Raw genomic sequence first — 19,402 nt, 5'->3', positions numbered from 1 at the left:
GCACACTGAAGTATTGATATGTACACACATAGAAAAAAACACATTTATATTTCAGCAGTGGCCAGACTTGGGAACAGCCTTAATGAGTGAATGAGTCATAATTTAAAATCTCTCCACAGGAACTGCTAATAAGAATCCAGTTTGATGCGGCTTAACGTATCCCCATCTTTACGTGCACATACAGTAGCAGTTCAGTGCTGGAATCCAGAAATATCTGTGTTCTGCTTTTCTGTTATTCCCTCCATCCAATCCTGTCTACATCCTGTCTAGAGTCCCACTGGGACTGAGGAGGCACATGCCACCAGTCTCCTGACACATTATCATCAGGGCTTTGCACTTGGTTTGTTCATCTGTGTGTGTGTGTGTGAGAATGCCCTGAGCTTAGTATTTGTAATACTCTATTTGTAGAGTGATTTGTCTGTCTGTTTACACATACCGTGTCTTGTGTGGTGCTTGTGATAAAGTGATTGGATGTCCATGCACTCTGTACATGCCAGCATGACCACAATGTGTGGACAATTCTGTATGTGTTTATGAATGTGTGTGTGAGCGTTGGTGTATGCGTGCAAACGAGTGTGACTCACCAGCCCCTCAGTCTAAAGGCCTCCGGTATGTCTGGGTTGACCATGACTGTTGAACTGAACAAAGTAGAGAGAGATATTCCCCCAAAATCAGACAAGCGAGCTCCTTTGATGGCAACCACAGGCTGCCCAGAGCCGTCAAACTTCTCCGCCTGAAGAGAGAAAGAACGGTGTAAAAGACAGTAATTGAGGAGAAATAGATGGAGAACAAGAGACAGCAAAAGTAGTGTTATTGTCTCTTATATGTTCAGTCTGCAGCTTGGAGAGACCAGAAAGTAATATGTGGTATAGTTTGCTTTTATAATTGGACAACCTACAAGTTAATTTGAAAGTCATTTTTGGATTTTGGCAAAGAGGAGGGATTAGCTCTTGCTGATTGAATGAGCTTGGAGAAGAATAGTGCCATTTCATGCACATTCGAGAGTTATTTAGCCTTCCGTCTCAAATCAGGGACTCTGGTCCAAAACACTCCTGAAGGTCACAGGAATGATTTGACCGATCCAAATTTTACAGCCCAGAAAACCCAATCAAACGGCTCTCTATGCAAGAGCACACACAGGGATGTTACGCATACGCACATACACGGATGGGCACCTTCATAAACACACGATTAATTACAGCCTGCTCTACATGTTTTTATGTTAAACCGAAAATCCATCCCTGAATATAGAGAGAGAGCAAGGACAGAGAGAGGGGGGGAAAGGGGGGGTCCACTCAGTCATCATAGCTATACCCATTGGGACAAACATCCAACAGAATCGTTACATGCCGAATTCTGCAGATACATTTTACACGTACACAGAAAAACACCAGCAAATGCATGTAGAGCAGAATTAGGCAGATACCCACTGATAATTAACATTCAAAGAGAGCGCTCAAATTTTTTAAATCATTTTAAAAAAGAAACCTTGGGACATTGGAAAGAAGAAACTAAAAGCCAAAGTAGATCAGAATGTTATCTGGCCCAAAAAAGAAATTATGAAATGGCACTTTAGTTCAATCTCAGACTTCAAGAGCTAAACAACCTCTCAAAATTAAAAATACTCCTAGGAGAAGGAGACAGGGCATATCTTGCTGCCTAATATGTATCAACATGCCACAACCTAAGGGACAATGAATGACCTAGACAAACACACATTCATACAGAGACAGAGACAAAGAAATAATATATAGTTATTACCTCCTCTGCCCACAATGTGAGTGTCACCACTTTGCCAGTTGTGTCTATTAGGTTGAGGGCCCTCTTGGAGACTTCTCTGCTCGTCTTAGTGGTGATACGGGATACATCTTCTGCACTCTTACACACTCCTATCACATCTATAGGCAGAGAGAGTCATTTTACATCTCCATCTATAGATGGCTCACGAATACAGGTAGACAAATATGCTCACAATGAGGTACAATAAGAAAAAGGCGGTAATAGTTGCGTTATGTGAAGAGAGGCTTTTGAAGTGTCTCTACATGGTGTGAAAATGCCCCCTGCATATACATAATATGAAGTGGTATCACATCACAAGCAGTAAAGACGGAGAGTTGACACCCCTCTGATATTGCCAAGTCACAGCAGACTGACATAAATGTCATAACAGGCTGGCTAAAACCCAGGCCCACAATCCAAATCACAACTAACACACTCATTCCTCATTCATGTTTCCTGTCATGCTCAAGGCCTAAAAACTTCATTCAGGATTACTGCACTAAAGAGCAGTCGCTGCTGAGTTCTAAGAAGGTTAAGAGCCTGGCCTACCTTGACTAATATTAAACACTAAATCAGAACAAATCAAATTAATTTATAAAGCGCGTATTGTACAACAAATAGCATTGTCACAAAACAAAGGAAACAAATACAGATTAAATCAGGAGACTGTAAAAAAGACATAGGATTACATAGACTGTTTTAATTCAATTAATTGAACCTTCAGTCTATAAAACAATGACAAACGGCCATCCCATGATGAGCACTGATGACTTAAAAGTGCCTCTCTTTTTCTGATAAAAAAATAGTCTTACAACCCAGTTCATTTATATGAAACAAGAGAAAAGCAGCCACATTTAAGAGGCTATAAAACAGCAGAGGTTTGTCATTTTTATTTAATGAATAACTTAGTGCCCTCTTGTTTTCTTGTAAATGTTGTTGTTGTGATGTTTACATTCACCAAAACATATTGTGTGTATCCTTGGGATATTTTAAAATTGTGCATTGTTTATATTCATGTTTTCAAGATTGCAGTCTTCTTCCTCCTTGCCTTTGTTGGCGCATTTCAAAAGTGGCGTGTTTCTGCCGCCATCTGTTGGTCAGTGGACTAGCGTGACACAGACAGCAGATATTACGTGCCCTTGTGCGTGTGTGTGCACGATAAAAACAAAACAGAGACCCACTCATAAAAACATGCTCCATAGCACTGCTAGTGGTAAAAAAAAACTCCACGGGGCATCTTTAAACAGCTTAACAATGATAACATTTGCGTTGGTTTAGTTTCTGTTGAACATCTCATGGTGTCAGAACTGGTGCCCATGCATTAAATAAAATGACTGGACAGAATTATAATATAGATTTTGCAAACCAGTCATTCTCTGAACTTCATCCTCCTGTCTGCTACCTCTGCTAACCTTTTTCTAAACTCTCCCTCTCCCCTCTCCCCCCTCCTCCCCCGGGCCTCCCTTGCTCTCTGTCTGTGCTCTCTCAGCCCTTCTTAATTCCATTATGATTGAGACGATGTCATCCACCTCTGAACTCCATTATCACCACAGGAACAGGCTGACAGTTCTCATTACCATGTTATAATCCCCTATTTAACAAAGGAGCAAGGAGCGAGGGAGTGGAGAGGGAGTGAATGGAGAGACAACAGATGACACAAAGGACATGTAACGCTGCCCCTCTGCAACCAACACAAACACACTCCTCCAGGTAAACTGCTCGGTGCATCTCTAAACTGTGTAGTGTGTTGCTGTGCTGGCTTGAAATGCTCACAGTTTATACTAATGTAATCATGCAATATTACTGCTCTGAATCTAAAGCTACATGAATCTTCCAATCAGTAGGTTACAGTATGTTGTTTACACTTCTTTACAACCATTAATTTGCTCTCTAATATGGCGTGTCCAACACTTGAAAGAAATAATAGCCCTGCTTGTGCTGCCATCCAGCAGTTGCTATATGCTCTGCTGACCCTATGCAATATAGCACTGCATTGTTGTGCAATGCAAATTCACAGTACAAGAGACCACAATGACCTGTGCTGATGGGTGTGGTGAGAAATGCAACAGATTTGAACCTTTCCACCCACAGAGGTCAGTGCAGAATGCTTTTCATCCAAACAAGATTTAGTGTTAAATGGCTCTTTAAAGTCCACAGTAGCTATGTTACAAGTTAAAGTCTTGTTTAGCACATGGTCACCTTGTGTTGAAAAAGGTTTTTTGGTGCAGACTGAAATGTGATTGAACACCAAGTATCAAAAACTGTCAAGTACCGAATTGGATGTTTGGTCAGATTTGTAATCTTGTTTATTTATTCTGTGATCTGATAGTTCCAGATTTAAATTGAAATTTGTGCCAATTTAAAAATCTTAATAAAGTTTTTGTATGGCTTCTTGCATTTCAACATTATTTAACATGTGACAACTTTTGCCTCTGTTAAATGAAAGAAAGGATTTTGTAGGAAAACATGTTTGTATATCTCAGAAGTTATATAAAAAAAAAAATATTGTTTTGGTATCGAATCCACACTCGTACTGAAAACGTTTAAAATGATACCCGCCCTGTTCATAAGCAATAAAAACAAATAATGTGAGTCTTAAAGGTTAACCAAACAATTGACAGGGCCAAAAACTGTAACATGCAATGTTATGTCCTCAGCCTTCAACTTGCATACAGACCAAGAGCAACTACAGGCATATCACATAGACATCATGATCTGTGCATCATCTCACTAATAATACTGAGCAGAATGCCAAGAGCACACTGTTGAATCAATAATTTCAACCCCAATCTACACTTGGACCATCCCAATTTACCGGTCACAGGGATAGACATTCCTGTCAGGCATAGAGGGAGGTCACTGCAGCTAACCTTCATAAAAACAATGGAATGAGCATTATCCTCTTTTTTAATCTCTCCTCTTTACTGTATGCCTGAATTAACCTTCCCTCTTACCCTGTCATAATGTATTCTTCCAGGACGTGACTGACTGCCACATGCCTGTCTATCAGCTCAGTTTTTTTTATCATCTATATCTATAACTTGTAATTGACTTGGTTGAGCAGTTAGAGAGATGATCCAGCTGATAACCCAAATTTTCTAATACTGGCAGCAACTTAATGCAATGGTCCGACTTTCCACAGGGAAAAAATTTAAATAGGATATCAAAATTAACTCAAATAAAAAAACTAAGACAAACTTCACCATATTATCATCATCATGTTTTTTAGATTTTATTGTAATATTTCGGCACACAAACTACAGTTCAGTAGTTGTTGGAAAATTCTTACATGCCGTCAGCTGCGTCAGGGTCTCTATTCAGGTCGGTGTCGAGTATATTCCCCTGTTGCACCCAACAGTGTAAGGTCACCTACTGCAGGCTATAATATTTTCTTGTCTAATATCTCCATTACTGTCACATGACTGCCTTTCATATCAGCTATGGACCACTTTACTTTAGAAAGACATTTTTTAGCATTTAACTTCAAACCTCAAACCATTCACTCTGTATTTCTGTCACACTACAGCACTGACGACATGTCGTTGACAGCTGTACTATAAATATTGTCTAACAGTTTCCGGTCCTCCAACACTACTTCTGACACTGCTAAACTTATCTTTTCATCTGCTGATTTCCAAAAGCAGGATTTGAAGCTCCAGTGTGAAATTCTTCCTTTTATTCTTTACATTTTTGTGAACAAACGAACATAACAGGAAGCCTTATATGGCAAATTTAGGGGCGCCGATTACACACATGAACAAATCTCATGTATGTGCACCTCCTCATGAACAGGCGGCATTCATCAGGCTGAAACGAGCAAATTAAGTTTGTGCAATTAAGAGTTAGGTGAATCTGACTTGGAACACTAGCACAAGTAAACGTCACAGAAGAGACTTTTAGGCTAAAAATACGAAAATGTTATGTCATGAGTCCCAGTGTGTTCTGATAAGGTTTTTCTTTACAGAGAAATCAATCCAAGTAAGCTGTAGTGCAAAAGATTATTGACAGTTCTCTTCTTCACACAGATATCAACATGAACTTTTTCTTCACCTGACTGCACTAACGCAACACTCGCTGGGCTGTTGTTGGTCTTTGCGTCAAAATAGACGTTCTGTACATGGCAGCCATTCAGGAATATGGTAAAATCTCTCAACTATCCACAAAAATCTATATCTGAATGCATTTGTAGCAATAAAATATGCCACACAGTTGCTGAATCACACTTCATTTTTCATCTTTAACACCTTGTGTTTTAGTTATCTAGTTTTAGTTTGGAGAGGGAGTGAGTCATGTCATCATCTGAGCCCTCACCGCGGATTGCTGATTGGTTTGACACATACCTGTCTGGATCAGTTGATTATTAATGTTTTTGAGTCTTGATTGCAAAAATGGAATTTGTGATATGTAGTCTGGCTTTCTGAGGCTATCTATTTATGCATTTTTAATCTGTTCTACTACTTTATAATTATATTATTTTGAGTTTTTATCTATCTCTAGATGGAAACTTTTATTATTTTGAGTTTTTATCAATTTCTAATCCTGTCTCTGGTTTCCTCATTGAAAACAGCGTTTCCTCAGTTGCTGTTGCATCGAGTGCTGTTATTATTGAGTCATTTAGTCATTTATTGCTTTGTGTATATAATTGTTCTATTGTGTGAAGCACTTTGTGCTACATCTTTTTTGTATTAAAAGTGCTATACAAATAAAGTTTGATTGATTTTTTGAAAAACCCAAGCAGCCACAGCTCCCCTGTCCTTGGCACTAAAGCTCGACTTGCTCACTCACTGTTAACTTGTTCTTTTATCAGTTAAATTGTAAAAATGTACAAATAGTCTCACTGATCTGATGAACTTCTCTTACCAATGATGGCGTCCTTGTCTCTGTTCTCCAGCTCTGCGATGGGCACAAAGTCACAGTGCACTGCGGGGATGCCCTGACTGTCATTACATGGCACAATGGATGAATAAGCGTGGAGGGTCATCTCATAGTCGTTCTTCAGTGTGGTGTACTGTTTGTTGGCCACCTTCAGCGTAGCCTTGGAGATGTAGTACACCTACAGAGAATGGGCAAGCAAGGTGTGCTGGCATTATAAAATTACACCTAATCAGACTGGTTATTTCCTGTGAATTTGAAGCAACTATGACTGATCGAAATGGGTGACCACTTTATTGATCCTGCAAGGGAAATTATTATTACAATACAACTTCAGTTCCACCAAAACCTTGTAATAGGAATGGAAAAACCTTCAGGTCCAACTAAGATGTGGTGTCATATCAGCCCCATCACTTCTCTAATTTACCAGAAAATAAGAAGCAGCTGAGAGCGAGTCTGCTAAACAGCAAGGCACACTTCTTCATTTACTCTCCCAGCTTTCCAAAATCTGCTCTCTCTCTCTCTCTGCCTGTGAGTTTGTCTCTCTGGCTTACTCTCTTTCCTTTCCTTCCTACCTCTCTGTCTGATTTACCCCACACAGAGATAGGAGCATGAAACTAAGGTGATAAGCATTCTAGCCGCTCAGAGCTAGTCACACCCACTCACTGTTCTGTCAATACACAGATCACGAAGGGAAGACGGATTCATTCCTTTATTTATGTTTGGAGGGCAGAGTGCACAAATTGGATCTGGGGCTGTGTTGGGAGTCACTGCCAGTGGCTGATACCTGAGCCAGTGTGACTAGCAAAATGATGGCCGGGGTTAATTAAGTTATTAAGCTCTGTGGGCCAGACTGAGTTGAGCAAGAGATTTAACATGTGTTCTACCTGTCTGTAATTGCATGGGTATACAGGAACATGCAACGGGCATGTTCTGGGTGTTCAGACTGAGCACCACCCATTTTAGCACAAACAACAAACACTAATAAGACCAAGTTTTTCTCTTGCATAATCAATAGCATGTTGATTATTATTTCAGCTGGTCCCTGAGACTGGTGCTATCTTGTGCTAACTCTCTCTTTGTAGGAAAGAATGTTAATATCTCTCGCTGTCTGCCATGCTTCTGTAAATGTCATTTGACATTTTACTTTTTATCACTTGTCTATTAATGGTGTTTTTATCAGTTTAACCACTTGAATGCAATATATACTGAGTACTTGACTTCCCATGTGGAAAATCAGAACTCACAAGTTTCAACTGAGGGCAGCACATAATCTGTGTAAGTGTTAATAAGGAATTCTTAAATATGAATTATTCCTTAATATTCATGATTATTTCAAGTATCCTACTGTATATACTTACATACTGATTCTTCAATTCAGTTTGATTAGCAGCCCTCCAGCAAGGTCAGAGGTCAGTGTCAGTGATGTAACAGGAGCTGGAGCTGTTACACATTACATTCTTACTAAAGGACAGTAAAGCAGATGCTTGCTGACACAAGGTCTTGAGTCAGGGCCTTCTGGTTGTGTAAGTAAAATGTAAATGTAAGAAAACCTTACGGATAGGTTTGAAATTGTTCAAGTCAATCTTGATACAATATTCAGTGTCTCCTTGCTGAGCCACGGCTCATACATCCTGGTAGTTACATTACCAGGACACAACACTGGCAATAAACCTACACATGACTACCAGGACGAAGATACCAACTTAATTAGGCTAACTGAGACTGCTGAAGCCTCACATTAGCTTTGGAAGCACAGAATAAAGACAAATTAAAGGAAAATCCTTAATAAAAGAGTGGATAAACATATCAAATGCAGATGCTTCTGTGCACCAGGGTCTCTGAATGGTTTTTGAGTATGAAAATGATGTGAATAAAATGCAACGTCCGTTACAGTCACCAGATCTCAACCCAGTTTCACACCTATTGATGATTTTGGACCAACGTGAAAGACAATGCTCTCCACCACCATCACCAAGTGATATAATATAAACTTTCATCTTCAGATCTATTTAGTGATGTCTGTGACTGTCTCTGAAGCTGTTTGTCCTTTTATTATGTCTGGCTATATTTGTTTTTCTTTCTATCTGCTGTACTCAGGTTGCTCTAGCTCTTTTGATCTCAATGAGATAACTTGATTAAATAAAGGTTGTATATATAAATGAGGGAATATCTTGTGGAGGAATGGTGTTCATCCCTCTGACAGAGTTCCACAGACTTGGCAAGGAGCACTGAAGCTGTTCTGGAGGCTCATGGTGGCCTGACTCCATACTAAGACACTTCATGTTGGTTTTTCCGTTAATTTGTCACCCATCTGTACATATGCCATATGAGTGTCATGAAGATAGACTTGAAAAAATCCTGATGTATCCTTTAATAACTTACAGGAATACTTAAATTAAAACTTATAAGCTCTGTATCAATTACTTATGCAAGAAGAGAAACTTTATAAAACACATTCTCCATGGAGAACACAGCCTGCAAGACTGGCAGCTATTTCTGATACCCATTTGACAAGTTTTCTCACACTGTTCTCAGCAGCATACTCCTGGCCTCATATATTCACTTGAATGCTTAATATGTCCTGAACATATATATTTCAGAAAAATATGACTTAATAAATCCCTTCCACAAAATCCTCTAATACTTTCATCATTCATTGGCCAGAAGTCCTGCAGGCATGAGAGGCTTTTGCCTGAGGGTTTATTAGGCACTATTCTACCAATGATACATCTGTTTGAGGCGCTATGTGCATACAAAATGGATACCTGAGACTAAGGCTTACTCTGCAAGCAGTTTGTGAATTTTGTTTTATAGTTTCTAGATATTGTCTTATTGTTGTTAAAACGGGTCTTTAGTCAACGGCATCAAATAAATGAAATGGTATCCACGTTTGAACCTTTTGAAGGTTCGCTCCTTTTGAAAAAATGTGAGCAGAAACATTTACTTGCAGCATTCTAAGCTATGGGGGATGTGCAATATGTACAAACGTTATAATTTTTTAAGTGAAGTTTCCAAGAAGCTCTTATCACTTCAAGTGAGGATGGATATGGGTGAGTGGGATCTGCTCACCTTGCCTTGCTCCACTAGAGAGAAAAACTTGTCCACTTCATTGTTGAAGGCTGTGATCTTGATTTCTCCCTGGTGACCAGCACATTTCCATTGAGCAACATTTCGTTTCACGGATAAAATGAAAACAGCCATGTGTGACATATGATGACATGCATGCACATAACAGACAGATATTCAGGCCTCTGCACTCCTCTACTCACACTCTCATCCACTATCTCAAAGGAGAAGAGCCTGCCCTCTCCTTTAGAGTTACTCCAGGTGCGGATACTGGACTTGTTGGTGACACGGGCTCTGACAGTCCACCTAGGGATATACACAGAGTAGACAATTGGCCTTAAACTGACCATCTGACCAAAATCTAAGCTTTGCAGATGTTTTACTTAAAAGTTACATGAATACCTTCCATCATGTTTTCATTTATATTTCCATCAACAGATTTATTTTATGTGAATGCATACAGAACGCTTAATATATATCCTTTGTTAAAAAAATAATTACATGAAAGTTTTCTTTGACCAACACACTTATGTGAAACTTAACTAAAGGAGTTGCAGTCTAAAGGTCAGCACAAACAGCAAAGAATGCTGCAGAGACACTTTAAAAAGCTTCCTTTTTTGTTAATGAGCATCCCAACTCAGCTCACATCAGTCACCAATGTGAAACACAACTGCGCGAAAGAACAATTCCCAAGGAAATTGAACAAGTGTCTTTTCAGTCTTTTTAAAGTTCCATGAAAGAAAAAAAGACATAGAGCAACTTTCTTTTCAAAGAGTGAACTAGGTGTTGTACATCTGCCAACTCCTGCATGCATTTAAAATGTGCTTCTTGTTCTGTTTTTAACAACAGCCAGCCAAGCTTGGCAGTTTATGCAGCAGTGAGCTTTTTGACTGCGTTGATAATTGTGCAGTGGAGGATATTCATACCATAACTTTGCCTGCAATTAAATCCCCTATCATAAGAGCAGCTGCTGGCCCAGAGTGAACCTCATTCCCTGCTCAGTATGGATAAGAGTTCTACACCAAGGTTTATGGCAGCCAAAAGCCAATTATACTCTGCTCTAGATGCTATTACTTAACACCAGCAGAATGGGATGAGAAAGCCATGCATAAAAGACCATGTGCACATACACAGCATCCCTATACAATCTACTGTATGTAACACGTTGTGCTGCACACAGATGCACAGGCACACACCCGCACTTTTCATTTCACGCAAACATACATAGATGAACAGCTGCTGAAGTCATCTGTTTTACTCACTGTAGGTACTCCCCAACTTCAAAGTTAGAACAGTCATCAGTTTATTACAACACCTACAGGCACAGTTATCTTTACAGCTTGCAATTTCAAACAGGGCTACGTTATCAGAGCCCAAACATGGAGAGAGAGTTGACAGGATACCTTTACTCCAATCTGGGCAACTTCATCTTAAGTTGGCTTCAACTTAAGCCAAATTAAACGATAAGCAAGAACAGAAAAAAACAGCAGTAAAATGGAGCCCTGGAGGAGGTAAAGAAATTGTGAGAGGGAAGGAAGGGGGAAAAAGAGAGGTTGGCCAAATAACAGAACCAAAACCTCAGCAGCAGACCATAAAGACCCAGCAGTACCGGCCATTAAAGTGTCCGTTTCTGAGGCAAGATCGGTCATTTCAATTCATTTCCATGCAGATGGGCTGGCTAACATGCACACGCACAAATCCAAACACATTGATGTAGAAAAAATGAACGCTCACACATGCACGGACAAACACATATACCGGTACACACATTTCCAAAAACATCCCCCAAAGTGCTACTCAGAAATGGCAGCAAACAGGGAAATAGAGTCACAGCACAAGAGGAAATCGTTTAGCTGATGAATGGGGGGGAATCAAAGTGAAATCATAAACAAATACAGTATAGAGTTTGCCTGGAATTTGGGAGGAAATACATGTAAGACTCATGTATTCAGTGCTTTATAACTTTTCACTACATAATTTAAGTTGTGTTTAAATTCTTTTACAGATAGCATACATGTATATGAAAGCAGGCACATGTAGACATGGACACACACACACACACACACACACACTTAAACTTACTTGCTTTGGTAGGGGTTGAGGTGAGCAATAGGAATAACTTTTGTTGAAGAACCTGGAGAAGCACCAGTAGCCTTCATGGGTGAAAACTTCATGGGTGAAGCCTTCATGGGTGAAAACTTCATGGGTGAAGCTTTCATGGGTGACGACTGCATGGGTGAAGCCTTCATGGGTGAAGCCTTCATGGGTGAAGCCTTCATGGGTGAAGCCTTCATGGGTGACTTTCCCACAAAACCTCTTCCACGGCCTCGGGGAGGAGAAAGGGCTGCTGCGAAACAGAGTGAGATACTTACAGGAGTACTCCAAATTATCAAGATGGCAATTTAATAGTGCTGAAAGATTAGTTAATTAATTAATTGATTAGAGGACAGAGACTGACAAACATTTTGGTAATAGATGTATCAGTCAAGTCATTTATCAAGCAAAAACACCAAACATTTGCTGGTTCTAGCTAGGATTTGCTGCATTTCTCTGTTTTATTTCATTGTAAATTGAACATCTTTGTGTTTTTGACTATTGGTCGAGCAAAACAAACACTGAAGATGTTGCCTTAGGTTCTGGGAAATTGTGATGGGTATTGTTCACTGTTTTCTGACATTTTAAAGACGATTTGTTTAAAAAACATAAAAGGAAAATCTACAGTTTAATTGATAATAACTGTGAGCTGCAGCCCTACAATTAAATGTGTACAGGTGTGTATAGGTACAGCAATACCATTTTCTGTGAGAAATGGTCAGAGTACCAAATACTTAATACTGTACTTAGTCACTCATGCCATTGTCACTAATATACCATGAAATTAAACAATTAGAAGAGTACACCACATTGTCGGACTCACAATGGAAAATTAAAAAAAAAAAAAAGTATAAATACTGATGCAGCAGAACCAGAGATATCGTCTTTTTTTATTCAAGGCATTCTTCTTCCTTGTAAACACCTGGCGCCTTACCCACAATTCAACTGGACTGCCGACACTTTGGTCAAAGATTCAGATTAGTTATGCTAGTAGCAGCTAATGTAGCCTCGAGCTGTTAGCCTCAAGCAGAGATGGGAAGCAGGCTACAGAGGTCTGATAACCTCACTTCTTTCTAACTCCACATCTCCAGACTTTTTTTTCATTTTCAAACTTGTAGTCTTCAGACCCAACCCATGCTGACTCAAGTGTTATCACTTTAATCAGATTTCCCGCAGCTCCCTCTGGATCCACAAAAGGCTTTATACAACTTTTTCCACATATGCAGTAGCACTCCCCAAGACCTATAAACAGGCTTTGATGTGTAAAATCGGTGGAGTTCCCCTTTAAATGAATTTCTGGATGATGATGTGCATTTATACAAAAATATGGCAAAAGTAGCATTTTTATAATTTTCTTCATTGACTGTATAGAAGTTCCACACATTGTGAGATATTTATTACCTCAGTACATGCCAAACTTAATAACTGTAGTTGACACAGACAAATTATTGATACTGATGCGTAATGGTAGAGCATCTACCAGTTTGCCATTAGGCAGCAGAAACTGAAACAAACACCCAGACAAAATATTATTAATTATATTATTAAAATATATTAAAACATAGCAGTAGTCCTGTTATCTGATCATGAGAGCAGCTGCCAAAATGATAAAAATGCCTGAGAACGTTAAACTCTCCCCACAGATCTCACTGTAGAGTTACTTAATTGCCTGTTAACATCAGCTTGTGCCAATGAATGAAACTGTGTTTTTCTTCTTGGGTAAGATTGCCAATCAATTATTACTTTCATAATTATAAAAAGAATAATTAGGATTAGTTATCACAATATCAGTCTTGTGGCCAAGACACCAGACATTAATCTGTAAATACTAGTCTTAACCACATTCATGCATCATAATATAAAAATAATAATAAACTCTATTTGAATTGCACATTCCATACAAGAAAAGCAGCTCAAAGTGCTTTACAACAAAGAAAATAGATGCACCAAGTGCTTCACGAAAAAAACGATGAAATGGACATAAAAACAATGATAGCATGCCATACCTGTTGTAAAATATAAAGGAGGAATGCAAAACATAACATGGGAAATAAAACCCACTAATAAATAAATAAAAATAAAGTTAAAAAGTAGAATACATAAAATGCATACAATCTAGTAAAATACAGCATTTTAAAAGTAGTGCAGCAGTGCATAAATGCGAAGCAAAGAGCAAAAAGAGTTTCGTGTCTGTATCAGGAAAGTCATATTTAGTTAAAGGCTAAAGTGAAGATATAACTTTTTAGCTTTCTTTTAAAAATATTTAGCGATCTGGCTTCCCTGATAGGTAGTGTGTTCCAGAGCTTTGGGGCATAATTGACAAAGGCTTCATTCCCTGATTTTCTTTCAGCTGTGGCCTGGAACCAAAAGTTAGCAATGTAGCTTCTCCTAGTCCATTACAGGCTTTGTATATAAAAGGAGGAGGACCTTAAAATCAATTCTAAATGTTACAGGAAGCTAGTGCAGAGCAGCTAAAACTGGACTAATGTGCTCGCTCGTCTTGGTTCTGGTTAATAGCCGAGCTGCAGAGTTTTGAATGAGCTGAAGTCTCTTTCGGGAGGCGAGTAAAAAGTGCATTACAGTAATCGAGTCGGCTTGAAATAAAAGCATCTTTTCGATTTATAAATGGTCGTACGGCTATGTTTCTAAGAAGGAAAGATTTTGTTTTCGTCACCTTATTAAAGTGGGACTTGTAGCTTAGAGCTGAATCTAGGATAACACCAAGACTTCAGATTTAATCCTGGGAGTCAGTTTCCCCAGATTATTAAACAGCATTTCTCTTTTTGTTTTAGGGCCGACTAGTAGGATTTCAGTTTTGTCCTCATTTAACTTTAAGAAATTATTGCTCATCCATTTATTTATTGCCAAAAGACAGGTAGTAATGGAGTTCATAGCTGCAGCATAATTTGGTTCATCAGAGATATACAGTTGTGTGTCATCCACACAAATATGGAAACATACATTGTGCTTTCTAATGATTTCACCAAGTGGCAGCATGTTCAATGAGAATAGTAATGGACCAAGGCACCTCCCTTGTGCAACCCCAAAACAGATGTCATGTTTCTCAGACACATGATCTCTAAGACTGACGTAAAACTTCCTCCCTTTGATGTACGTTTTGAACCAGTTTAACACACAGTCAGAAAGACCAACCAACTCTTCAAGATGATTGATTAAGACATCCTGGTCAATCGAATCAAACGATGTGCTTAGGTCTAAGAGCACAAGAATTCAGACCTTATTTTCATCAGTTTAGTCTGAGGTCGCTGATTATTTTATTAAGAGCAGTTTCAGTGCTGTGGTATGTTCTAAAGCCTGTTTGAAGTTCCTCCTGGATATAATTTTCTTTAAGAAAATGAGTTTATTTGCACTGAAGCTACTTTTTCAAGTATCTTACTAATGAATGGAAGGTTGGATCGGCCTATAACTGGTCAGTGCCTAGGTTGGATTTCTTTAGTAAAGATTTTACAACAGCTGTGTTGAAAAGATTTGTAATCTTCAGGACACTAGTTAAAACGCTATCGAACACCCGCTTAAAAAGTGCTGTAGGTACAGGGTCAATACATGAGGTGGGGTTACACTCAGTGACAGTCTTGAAAGCTCAGTTAATGTAATACAGGTGAATGTTCCCATGGTTACATCTTTTTTTACAGGGTTTACTGAGGTCATCTGTGTTTACATGAGCAGCAATACTGGCTCTAAGTTATTTTGTTATTGAAGAAGTTCTTCACAATTTGATGCAGAGAGATCATGACCATTTTATATTTAGTCAGAGTCAGAGTGAAAGACTGAGTTTAGTGGGTATCACGCTTATTTTAAAAAGAAAACATGATTATTTGAAATAGGCAGGACAGTATATAATAGCATGAATGATTGAGGGAGCCTGAGGTTATAGGTTGTTTCTTACATATGCTTCTAATGCTAATAATTCTATGCTTCCATTATATTTATCATATTGTGTAATTATCATAGTAAATGATATACAGTGCATGTACTTTGGCCACCAAACGTTGAATTTGTCAGATATTATTAGATCACCTGCAGCCTAATGTGTAATTAATCAAACTGAGAATTTTTTACTAACATTAGTATGCTGTCCTAAGTTGAATTTCTGCCATGGTTAGGTGTGCACTTACTCATCTCAGACCTAATATAAACTAACTAGTAAAAAAGTTAAGAATAAGTTCCCTTTGTTTCTGAAACAACTGTTCAGCTTTTATGTTTTATTTTTACAAATGACAATGCTAGAAAACTTGAACAGTTCGGACCAATCCACAGAATCACAAGGTGTTATCTCACCACCCACAATAAAGTAGCATCAGCCCCATCAGCAGTGATTCAGGCTCAATAGTTGGCTGTTGTCAAAATATATTTTATGCCTCATTTTGGCATGAATGATCTGCCATATTGAGTAACAGCATTTGAGGGAAGAATTGTCAGGGATAAAAAGATGCAATTCCACAGAGACCACTCCCCTGATTTAAGCTCCTGTTCAGGATCACAACAAACACTCACCTCTATGATACCGTCCTCTGCGGGTGTGTGTATATGTGTGTGGGTCTGTGTATGTGTATGTGTGTGTGTGTGTGTGTGTGTGTCATGAGCAAATTCCTTAGGGAAATCACAGATTGAACAGCTATTTTCAGGCAAGGGGTAATTAACATCATTATTCATACACACGCTATCCGGATGGACTGGTAGAGGGAAGGAGCTGGTAACAAAAGAAGAGAAGGGAAGATGATAGGTGGAGATGGGTGGTGGGGTGAAGAACAGAGCAAAGAGAGGGGCATCAAGGTTCATCAAGGATCCTCATTTTTTGTGATTAAGAAGAGTCCGGAGTCCTAATATGTATGCTGGTAACGTATTGAGCGGCCCCTGTTTGTGAGGACTGCTTGGTGGGGAGGATACTGTAGGAAGAGAGAAATATATAGACAAGAAAAAAGCAATAAATATAGAAAGTGAATAAGCAAGCGAGTGTGTAAAAGTGTGTGTGTGTGTTTATGAAAGAGCCGAGAGAGACAGAGGAGAGGGAAAGAGTTGTGAGGACAAAGGAAACCTGCAGAGAATGGTTAGTGATGAATAATGAATTTTTTTTTTAAACTGCACTTCAGCGAGTGCGGATCTCTTTTTGAAATTTAAATATCATCTGCGAAGCAGTTTGAAGGTAGTCTATTTCAAGGATAGCTGCTGATGAATATTTAAATGGAACACAGAACAGCCTGTGACTAATGTGTCATGACCTTTGACTCAAAAAAAAAAACCTAGTCCTTCAGCAGTAGGTGTAAACATTTCAGAATATTAGTATTGTGACTCAAATTTTGATTTTTGTTTTGAGAGTGTACAATGTCACTTGTGACTGACATTGCTTACAAGGCATGCTCAAACAATATTAAATGCTTAAAACATCTGAAATTATTTCTTCAAACTCTGCTGATACCAGAGGAAAAATGTTCTCTGACCACATCCTCCCACTCCGAGGATCTCAGAGGTCAAGGCTCACTACAGAACAAAATGCCTGGAGCTGATAGGCTTTGCTTTCCATTCAGCTAATTACGCTTCCTCCCGTCCTCGCTCCTCCGTCCTCTGGCCCATGACCTGGAAATTGATCAAGGTCTGCCATCATCAAGGACGTTCCAATCCTTAAATATGTCTCAGAGAAGACAATGATCGAGGAGAGAGAAGTGAGGAGCCACAGGTGTATCCTATGTGGAAGTTTTACCGGACAGCAATACCGTTTCAATCAGAATCTGTTCCGGGATTGGTCAGCTGATCTGATGGGAAAGTAGGAGCGGACCGATGGACTGTTGTAGAAACAACAATATTGTAAAATTAATATTATTTCATGATTGCAATACTGTAGATTGAGCAAACTACCCGTAGAAACAAATAACAGCACCAACAGCAGCTTTAATGTTTTTCCATGTTTATCCAGAAAATAAAAAATATTGGATGTGTTTTTAATCTGAATCATAAAAACCTGCATTTTCTTCATCAGCCAAACTTTTCTTTTCTGCTCCAAGTGTATCTTAGCTTAGTCAGGAAAAATGTTTGTCCTAAACAGCTGTACAGTTGCCATTATTATTAGTCCTGTAATATCTAGCCTGAGCCTGAATGGGATGGAAAACTGATTGATTTTATTTTAGTGCTCCCTCTTGTCTGTTCTATTCTTTCAGTAATAAACAAATGTATTTGTCTATTGGTGTTATTTCAATCATGCTTTGACGCAGTAATAGATCTATAATTGCTATTGGAGCAGCACTCATCAGGCATCAGGTGATTTCTTTAAAACTCACATTATGGGACAGTTGAGATGCTGTGTGTCATGAACAGTAGCCGACTCGTGAAAATGATGCTGGAGTGAGCGAGGACGTCCTGTTTGGTAAATACAGTTCCTCCGTCTTTGCATCTATCTCTCTCGCATCCACGCTGGGACGAGCTAGGACACCCAGGGATTCAGTGTGTCGCTGTGAAGTCTTCAGAGACTTAAAACAAGACCCTCAAATAAAACAGCAGCCTCTTTAATCATTACATTACCCACAGCTTGTTGGAAACACTTGTGGGATTTAGCAATCTTGTGAATGCAAACAAATGTTTCGACTTACTGAAAGTGCAATTTAAAAAATATTGAAAAGTAATCAAACACTTAAACACAATTTAGTAGGAGAAAAGACTTTGAGACATTTATAAGGCTTGCTTGTGGAATGCAGCACCATTTCATCAACTGAACAATTAAATAGAGCAGCATGTTTTTTGTATCTGGCAGGATCTCTGAGGTACCATGATTCAAAGGATACAACGAGGAATGAACTACTTAATGCAGAGCCTCATCTTTGCTGAGTCAAATTAGTTGACTTTCTCTCCCTCCCTCCCGTCTGTTCATCGCTACAAGGGGATTCAGTCCACAACACAATATTCAGGAAGCCATGAACTGGAGGAGCCATCGGCCCACACAAGCTCCCTCCGTCACAACACACACATACAGACACACACCTACACACAAACACACAATATATACCAAGCACTCATTATCCACCCACTTGCCTACATCCTCCACTGAGGAGGACTATTGGTATGTTTCTGCCACATAACAAAATCAATGTCGATGCTGAGAGCAGTTGGAGGTATAAAACAACTGAGTGAAACAAAGGCTAAGCTAATAAAACAAGATCCAATAAAACACAGGCTACTTTAGGCATGATACATGGCACCAGCCATTTTGGCAGAAAACCAACCATCATTTGGAGGTCCTATTCTGTTATAAAAATCTGCTTGGTGGTAAAAAAGTGAAAGGAGTTATGGACTCCACCAGCCGCATTGGCCAGTGGGCAACAAGATAGTTTCCTGCTCTGATAGCTGAGCAGTAAATATGATCAAAGTGCACAATGTGATATGAAAATAGGGCACTTAAACTGAAGGAACTGCAGTCTTCCATTAATTTGGCACTTCCTGTGGCTACCTACAACTGGTTAAAAACCACGATGTGCCTTATGATCCTGTTTCATCTAGTTCTTAACCCACGCTCAGACTACAGCCTTTGAACACTGAAGTGCCATGAATATCAAAAAGGAAGGAAAACTGGGATTTACTT

The 19,402-nt window shown here is 39.1% G+C and overlaps 1 protein-coding gene and 1 long non-coding RNA gene across 5 annotated transcripts in view; one reads left to right on the top strand and one right to left on the bottom strand.

Annotated features, from left to right (window-relative positions):
* Positions 1 to 19,402, bottom strand: part of LOC122888370 (replication protein A 70 kDa DNA-binding subunit-like) — a 57,854-nt gene that overhangs the window by 34,736 nt on the left and 3,716 nt on the right. For 3 of the 4 annotated variants that reach the window (XM_044222746.1, XM_044222748.1, XM_044222745.1), the window contains exons 7-12: positions 11,803 to 12,067; positions 9,924 to 10,026; positions 9,724 to 9,792; positions 6,640 to 6,832; positions 1,762 to 1,898; positions 585 to 733 (exon numbers count right to left, since the gene is read on the bottom strand). In XM_044222746.1, the coding sequence (XP_044078681.1) occupies positions 585 to 733; positions 1,762 to 1,898; positions 6,640 to 6,832; positions 9,724 to 9,792; positions 9,924 to 10,026; positions 11,803 to 12,067 (916 nt within the window). The remainder of the gene's footprint in view (positions 1 to 584; positions 734 to 1,761; positions 1,899 to 6,639; positions 6,833 to 9,723; positions 9,793 to 9,923; positions 10,027 to 11,802; positions 12,068 to 19,402) is intronic. The other variant, XM_044222747.1, reaches the window with a different exon arrangement.
* LOC122888371 lies at positions 1,910 to 6,408 on the top strand. Its single transcript, XR_006380687.1, has 2 exons — positions 1,910 to 5,918; positions 6,036 to 6,408. It is a non-coding gene; the product is annotated as an uncharacterized LOC122888371 (long non-coding RNA).

Source organism: Siniperca chuatsi, linkage group LG14, assembly GCF_020085105.1.
Source record: "Siniperca chuatsi isolate FFG_IHB_CAS linkage group LG14, ASM2008510v1, whole genome shotgun sequence".
Taxonomy (NCBI): Eukaryota; Metazoa; Chordata; class Actinopteri; order Centrarchiformes; family Sinipercidae; genus Siniperca; species Siniperca chuatsi.
Note: the sequence above shows the minus strand (reverse complement) of the source record. Positions and strands in the feature narration are given on the sequence as shown.